The sequence below is a fragment of the Miscanthus floridulus genome, chromosome 18 (genome assembly GCF_019320115.1).
Source record: "Miscanthus floridulus cultivar M001 chromosome 18, ASM1932011v1, whole genome shotgun sequence".
Lineage (NCBI taxonomy): Eukaryota > Viridiplantae > Streptophyta > Magnoliopsida > Poales > Poaceae > Miscanthus > Miscanthus floridulus.
Window position 1 is genome coordinate 121,723,200 of NC_089597.1, and position 8,169 is coordinate 121,731,368.

The following is an 8,169-nucleotide window of genomic DNA, read 5'->3' on the forward strand; positions in this document are numbered from 1 at the left end:
TTGGAAGAGCTAGCCTCTAGCGATTTTTTTTTTAATTCTAACACTTTTTTAAACTAATTCTAAATCTAACTCTATCTATTTTTTATTTTTAAAACTAACACTTTTGGCCGCGTCTATTAGTCTATTACCATGGCGCGGTCAAAGGCCTATGCCACGCCATGCATGGTGGCACGACAGGGGCTGACGTGGCGACCACCAGACCGGCTGACTGTTTACGTGGCGAGGCCTGCCGCGCCACCGATCTTGACGTGGCAGAGCAGTATAAAAACCCCGCGGCCAGTCCCGCCTATCCGAGCAGCCAATCCCGCCCCGCCACGCCCGCGTCCCGTCCAGCCCTCCTTTGCCGCCTCCCACCCTTCCCTTCCATTCTCCGACCACCTCCCTCCCTCCTCGTCCTCGTTCAAGATAATGACGTACTTTTTATTTTCGTTTAAATAGTGAATAGGAATATTATGAATGAGAGTTAAAGTTAGGAGGAAAATTATATTTGGGAACTATGAGCTAGGTTTGAAGGTTAATTATTTAGTTAGAAGTTTGTTTACCATATATATTTTTGTTGCTATAAGTGTTGGTTATAATATTTAAGTTGCAATGCAAATGATTATATTTTACACTAATTTGCGTTGTTTTGATTTATGTTTAATTTGAACCGTTTTATTAGATGAAAGACATGTTTCGGGAGCAGTTGTGGCGAAAACGAGGTCGTTCTAGAGAATTATACCCCGACGAGTCTAACAAAGATGCCCCCGTCCCTCCTGAAGTCCCTGTCCCTAACTGTGACTGTGGTCATCCGACCGACGTGTTTCAATCAAGACATCCCGACACAGCGACTCGTTGCTTCTACACATGCAGTCGTTTTAATGTAAGTAATTGTTTTCGTATATTTTTTCTTCATTTGTATTACTAGGTTAATAAGATTTTATTGGAATTTTATTGTGTAGGCCCATAAGAGGTGCCTTTTCTTTTAGTGGATCGATGGTGCAGACAAGTTTGACCTCATGTACCTCCTTTTCGACGATTGGTGGAGAGGACGACATCCACGAGGGCAATTCGAGCGGTGGGTTCCACCTTCCCCTAACCCTCCTCCAATGACGGTTAAGGAGAAGCATTTAGCCGTAGTTAGACGACTCGAGTAACCTCATCTGTGCAATTACGGAGATTGAGCTGTGATAAACCCTGAGAATACGTTAGAGTTTGTGTCCAAACAAGCATGAAGTAAGTGCAAAGCGTATGTGTTAAAATGTTGAGCTATATGAGTTCATGTACTAATGACACCTTATTTAGGTGTTTTCAATGGCGAAGTGTCGTTTCAAGGAGTGGATGTATGGTGCTAAGAACCAATAGCCTGAAGAACATCCAAAGGCAAAGCAAAAGAAGAAAGAAATGTTAATTTACAAAGCACCTCCAGTCAAGTGCGAATATTGTGTTAAATTCAACTATAGTCTAGTCCCTTCGGAGCTTGGAATAGACCATTATTGCGGCCATATGGTTGACTATGTTGAGGTTGGTTATTTTTTTGGTAACCATGAAATCGTATTTTGTTTCTTTTGCTAAGACATATATGATATAATTTTTCGTTTGAACAGAGCACTAGAAAATACAGGTGAAAATGTTATGATGGTCAAGCTAAGTTCTTGGATGAACTGAAGGGGAAGAAAGTAATTGCACGGAAGAGGGGATATGGACCTGACTATGTCAACCTATTCGTTAAACATCACAAAGACAAGATGCGTGAGTTTGCTAGACAGTGCGGTATTTGTAACCCGATCGATGTTGAGCTTGACAAATAGCCTCGGCGGACACGACGGGCAGCCGTCGTGCGTGGCCGGAGGCGGTGCCGTGCAAGCGTTCGTGGCGCGGCAGCCGGCGTGCTCGGCGATGGGCTGGCGCGGGCGGACGCGGGTGCGGCTGCTAGGCGCGGGTTGGCGGCTCGGGCAGACGGGACTGGCCGCGGGGTTTTATACGGCTCTGCCGCGCCACGGATCAGGACGCGGCACTACCGCGCCACGGATCAGGACGCGGCACTACCGCGCTAAGATTGGTGGCGCGGCAGGCCTCGCTACGTCAACGGTCAGTTATTCGGGTCGTCGCCACGTCAGCACCTGCCGCGCCATGACAATAGGCGCGGCTAAAAGTGTTAGTCTCGAAAATAGAAAACAGACCGCGTTTGATTTAGAATTAGTTTAAAAATATTAAAATTAAAAAAAATTCCCTGTAGCCTAGACTGCTGCCGCTTCACTCTAGTACAGTAGTCTACACGGCTATTATTACCCCTACTACCGCTTCATTACAAATCGCGAACGCTTGTGGCGCAAGCAGCGGCCTTCGGCAGCGCCACCACACCCGGCACCACCGCAGGAGCGCGTGTGGTGTGGCTCCACCGATAGCCTGCGAAGCTTCGCCGGGCCTGCGCTGCGACTGCGAGAGGAAGAGGCGATGGAGCGGTCGCGGCGGCTCCTGCTGTCGGACTACGACGGCGCGATCGAGTCGCCGCTGCCGTCGCCGCCGCCGCCGTCCTCGGCCACGCCGTTCCACCCCGGGGTAGCCGTGGTCGTCGGCATCCTCACCAGCGTCTTCTCCATCACGTTCCTGCTCCTGCTCTACGCCAAGCACTGCAAGCGCAGCGCCGCGGAGTCGTCGGGGTCCTACGGGAGCGCCGGCGGCGGGGGCGGCGGGGGAGGCGGGGACCGGAGGAACTCCGGCGTCGACCGCGCCGTCGTCGAGTCCCTTCCGGTCTTCCGCTTCGGCGCGTTGCGGGGGCAGAAGGAAGGCCTCGAGTGCGCCGTCTGCCTCGGCCGGTTCGAGGCCACCGAGGCGCTCCGGTTGCTGCCCAAGTGCCGCCACGGCTTCCACGTCGAGTGCGTCGACACGTGGCTCGACGCGCACTCCACCTGCCCGCTCTGCCGCTCCCGCGTCGACCCGGAGGACGTCCTCCTCCTCCCGGAGCCGCCCAAGCCGTCTAGCACGGGCCCCCCTGACCTGCCGGAGACTAAGGCGGCGGCTGCTGCGGCGGTCAAAGAGCCGTCTCCGGCTCCGCCTCCTGCTCCTGCTCCAACGCCCGCGCCGTCCGGGCGTAGGATCTCAGGCCGGCACTCCACGGGGTCAGTGCGCGTGCCCGGGCGCGTCGGCCCGGCCTCGCGGCGGTCGGCAGACGGCGGCGTGGCGGTCGGCTGCTTCGACGGCGCCAAGGTGCGCAAGGACCGGGTGCTGCTGGTGGAGCCGGCGGCCGTGATGGCGGAGCCGGACCCGGTGGCGTTCGACCGCCGGTTCGGGCACCGCATCCTGGTGAGCACCGCGGGCGGGTGCGAGGGCGAGACGGCCCCCGCGGCGCAGCAGCGGTGGAGCGACCTGCGCCCGTCCGACCTCATGTTCGTCCGCGCCGAGTTCCTGGTCACCGAGGCCGGTCGCTACTCCTGCTCCGCGGCCGTCGTCAACTCCGGCAACGCCAGGAGCGCCATCGGCGTGCGGAGCCTGTCGGAGCTGGCGGCGGGTGTACGCCGCCTCCCGCCAATCCGCGCCGGCGCGTGCGAGGGCGAGGCGGAGCCACGAACCGGCGGCGGCGCACGGCGGTGGCCTGGGGCGAGCTGGTGGGCGCCGCGTGGGACCCCGCCCGCGCGTAACGGCCCTATCGCCTAGGCCTGCGTGGCTCGGGACCCACGTTTCAGCCGGGAGAAGAAAAAGTTTTTCCGCCGTCGACGTCGTGCATGCCAAACTATCCCGCCACGCAATTACATACGGAGTAGATCAGTACAGCGGCGGGGCTGGCGGGCTGGCCTCGGACCCTCCGTGGTCGCCGGCGCGTCACGTGATGGGCAGCGTGGGAATTATGTATTGGCGGGGGGCCCTCCCTACTTTCGCCCGGGGCCATGCCGGCCGGCCTCGGAAGCCGCGCCGGAGAGCGAGGAGGAGACGCGGAAGGGATGTTGCTTTCGCGGGAATCTCAAGGCGGGTGTGTTGGTTCCTGGTGGCTGGTTGTGGCCTGGCTTGTAGTACGTGCGGCGCGGATTGGTTGCGTCCCGCTGCCGCCCGCAGATGCCGCCGCGGGCATCGAGGCGTGGCCGCGGATCCCCTGCGGCCGTCCCCGGACGGGAGGCGCGACAGTGTGGCGATCGGCCGAGCGCTGTGTGCCGTGCCGGTGCCCGTGCCCGTGCGGCTGCGCAGGTGAGGTTTTGGCTGCTTGCGTCGGCCGGGTCGGGGGTTAGGGAACCATGCGAAAGCTGAAGCGTGCTTGTGTAGTTGTACTGCTGCCTGCTAAAAATTCTTTTGTCTCTCTGTGCATGAGGAGGAAGAAAAGTCCCGCGGCTTTTTGGTGTACTACTACTGCATCTGCATGGCATGCGTGCGAGCACATGAGCACGAGCACAGACGCTTTGTGAAGCGGCACAACTGCACGATCGAGCAGGCATCTCGTTTTTGTTCCTTCCTGCGTTGTTTTGCTTGGATTTTACCTTTGCTCTCGCCGTGTAGCGACCAGCGAACGGATCGGTACGTACCCGCGGCGTGGGCCGTTCGGCGGCCGCACGCTTGCCTCCTGCCCCGGCCGCACACCGTCGTGGCCTCGTGCTCTCCGTGCCGGGCATCAGTCACCCACCTTCTCTGTCCGGCTGTCCCTATGCCGCCGTGCCCCGGCCGGCCCCCGTATCACACACGGGTGCGCCGCTTCTTGCTTCCAATCCTCTCGCAGGGCGACTGGGGACTGGCGACTGGCGACTGGCGAGGGCGGCCATGATTGCTGCCTCCTGCACTTCTGCTGGCCTCCCCTGCCGCATTGAAGGGAAATTTCTCGCCTTTTTCAGCGCCTGCACCTCTGTGCGTGGGCGCTCGTCGACGTCAGGGGAGGATGAGGGTGAGGCCCCGCCTGACACGGCCGCGATCAGTTCGCTGTACACGGCGCAGCTGGAGCTCTCCCTCGGTGGGGCGCCGTGGCCTGTGGGTGTGGGGGATCACTGATCCCGTCGTGCGTGTACTGTGCCCGGGCGTACGTAGGAGTACGTACGGAATAGGAGTATGTCTCGCTGCGATTTCTGTATCGGCGTTACAGCCGTGAGCCTGCACTGCACGTCTGCACCTTGCAGAGCAGGGACGTGTACAGAACCGTTGTCGACTTGCGAACAGAACCGGCAGTCATCGACGGGACAGGAAGGATCTCAGTGTCAGCTCTCCATCTCCATGGCCAGTCGGCCACGGCTACTACTCGACTCCACTCGTCTCGAACTCATTCGCGGCTCCTCTTTTTGGTCGTGCGCTCGGACACGGTCCCGACACGGCTGCCCTCCTCGTGACACGCCCTCATGATCGCTGCTCCGATACGGTATCCCAAGAAGCGGCCACGTACCACTAGCAGGCGGCTTTTTAGAAAAGCACGAAGCCGCTTTCCCAGGACAGGGAAACCATGAACCCAGGCCTCGCAGAGAGTAGCAGTAGGAGTAAGGGGGTGTTTGGTTCCATGGACTAAATTTTAGTCCATGTCACATCGGATGTTCGGATGCTATTTAGGAGAGCTAAATATGAGTTAATTATAAAACTAATTACATAGATGGAGACTAATTTACGAGACGAATTTATTAAGCCTAATTAATCCGTCATTAGCATATATTTACTGTAGCACAACATTGTCAAATCATAGACTAATTAGGCTTAAAAAATTCGTCTCGCAAATTAGCCATAATCTGTGCAATTAGTTATTTTTTTTGTCTATATTTAATACTTCATGCATGTGTCCAAACATTCAATGGGACAGGGACTAAAATTTCCCTGTAGTAACCAAACACCCCCTAAGATGAAAACGGTATCAATATTTTTCGATCGTATTCGAAACCAAATCCGTTTATAGGAGTTGAGATCTGTCCATATCTGAGCGTGGATATTCAACATCCGATACCGTATCCGTATCCGAATACTCAAATCGCATATTTATGATGTTGATATCCAATCGTATCCTATCCGACATAGTTGATATTATCCGTATTCGAATCCGAATCCGAACAAAAATATGAAAACAAATATAATATCGGTGTATCCGTTTTCATCCCTAAGGAGTACTATACTACTCCTATACATTCTGCTGTACATGGTGGTGGACTGCTGGTGCTGCCGACATGATTCTCGTGACATGCAATCAATCCCGTCCTGCGCCACCGCACGATGTGCTCGTTCCGTCGTTCGTTCGTGCGGGCACCGATATGTGTCGACATGATTCTCGTGACATGCAATCAATCCCCTCCTTCGTTTTGTGTCGACTGTACTCCACCCTGTTTTGTTTGGTACCGTTACAAGTCAGAACGGGGACCATGGAGCAGAGATGGCAACCGGTACTTCACATCGAAACTTCCTATCTCAGCCCAGCTATGCATTGTACGACTCTCCACCCTACTATTACTGATCCACACCAGACACGTTAGAAAAACAAAAATGCTATACAACACATATGTGTTTTAGCAAAAAAAAAAACACATAGATTTTTTTGTTACGCTCCGTCCCCCACCAAACCGTGTCGGCAGGCGGCAGCCTAGGTGAAAATCCAGCGAGAGGCATGTGTGATCGGTCACCCTCGACTGGGCTGGCGGCGGCGACAGAGCGTCGGGGCCCGTACGTACGCGGCCCAGCAGGAGCAAATGCGACGCGTGACACATGTGATTTACCGATTTGTCCTTTTGTCCTTGCATAGAAAAAAATGTTTCTTGTGATATGTGGATCTGTGATCTTGTGATTTGTGATTCTCTGAAGGTAGAAGAAGGCTGGAGGTAGAAGAAGGATGAAGGTTGTTGGATCTTAATTCTATGGTGCAAAAAAAATCATGTGTTGAAACTGCATAAAACACATGGTTATTGAGTAGACAAACTCTAGAAAAATAGATAAATGCAAAAAAATCTCGCAATAATTAGAAACATCTGGGCATCAAATCAAAAGGCTTAGCCATCCGTAATCATTGAATCTATTTTTATTTTATACAAAATTACCCACATCTGCCATTATACTAAATAAAATCTATTTTCTAAAGAAAAAAAGAAAAACTGTGGCCATACAGAAAAGATCACGATCCGCATTACAAACACGTTTGTTTCATAGTTGGTTAATATAAAATATTAGATTGGCCTATTATCACGTTGACTTGGCTAATAATATATTAATATAAAATATAGGACCCATCACGTTTATGAATAAATTAATAAACTTATTTTTGTTGTAAAGAAAAAGTGTAAACGTTTGGTCATAAAAAAAAAACTTGACCGTCCTTGCAAATTGTTATATAAAATATTAGATTGACCTACCGATCACGTTCACTTGGTTAATGTCTTAATGACTTAATGTTAATGCTCTATCAAGCTAGTTATCGTCAATCCCACCTGGTTAGTTGGACACGTACACGGAGTATCCTATCCATGCCAAGTCGTACCAACTCCTCTCCCCGTTGCCACGGCCTCCGCGTGGACCGAAAGTTGCCGCGGCCGCGGACAAGGCAGCGGCGGCGCTGAACGAGGAGCATACAACCATGGCTTCGTTCCCGGCTTGTCCTGTTGCTACCTGCGGTGAGCAATGGTTTCTCGGCCCCTTCGATCTCCTCCCTCGGCAAGCAGCGTCCTGGTGCATGCTCTCTCTCTCTCTCTCACTCTTCACTGCAGAACAATTCCAGGCTCCATGCCTGTTTCACGGTCGCTTCGCCAATCGGTGACTGAAACTACACTTTATTTATATTTATTAAATCGATTCCCAATCTAGGTTATGCAATAAAAAAAAAATCTTTGGTTAGATGTGCTATCGTTCTGAAGTGGAAGATGAAGGATGCTGGTATAGGAGGTGCTATCGATCTTTGCAAAGCAGTGTGGTGCCCTGATACAGTACGGTAAATATCACAATTCCAATTTCCTTTCATTGTTAACTGAACTGATAGTTGTTGTAATTTGGTAGATTCAGACCCTTGGTGGAGGATGTGATTTTTGTTGTATCCGTGGAATCCATACTCCATTGGTGTGGTGCTATATCACCTTTTTATCAAATTATTTCTTCTATTTGCATGATTTATCCATCCTGATGACTCCCTTTGTTTGAAACAGTAAAGAACCGCATATAATTCTAGAAAAATTGTTGCTAATGCATAGTATCACTATCCCTGCTTAAATGCACATATTAAATTTTGGATATACAATCCAGTATTAACTTACTGCTGTG

At 52.5% G+C, this 8,169-nt stretch overlaps 1 protein-coding gene across 1 annotated transcript; it reads left to right on the plus strand.

The window, feature by feature from the left end:
• Positions 1–2,258: 2,258 nt before the first annotated feature.
• On the plus strand, positions 2,259–4,292 carry LOC136522626 (RING-H2 finger protein ATL43-like). The gene has a single exon (XM_066516437.1). The coding sequence runs from the start codon at positions 2,437–2,439 to the stop codon at positions 3,634–3,636; it is 1,200 nt and encodes a 399-aa protein (XP_066372534.1). The 5' UTR covers positions 2,259–2,436; the 3' UTR covers positions 3,637–4,292.
• Positions 4,293–8,169: the final 3,877 nt, after the last annotated feature.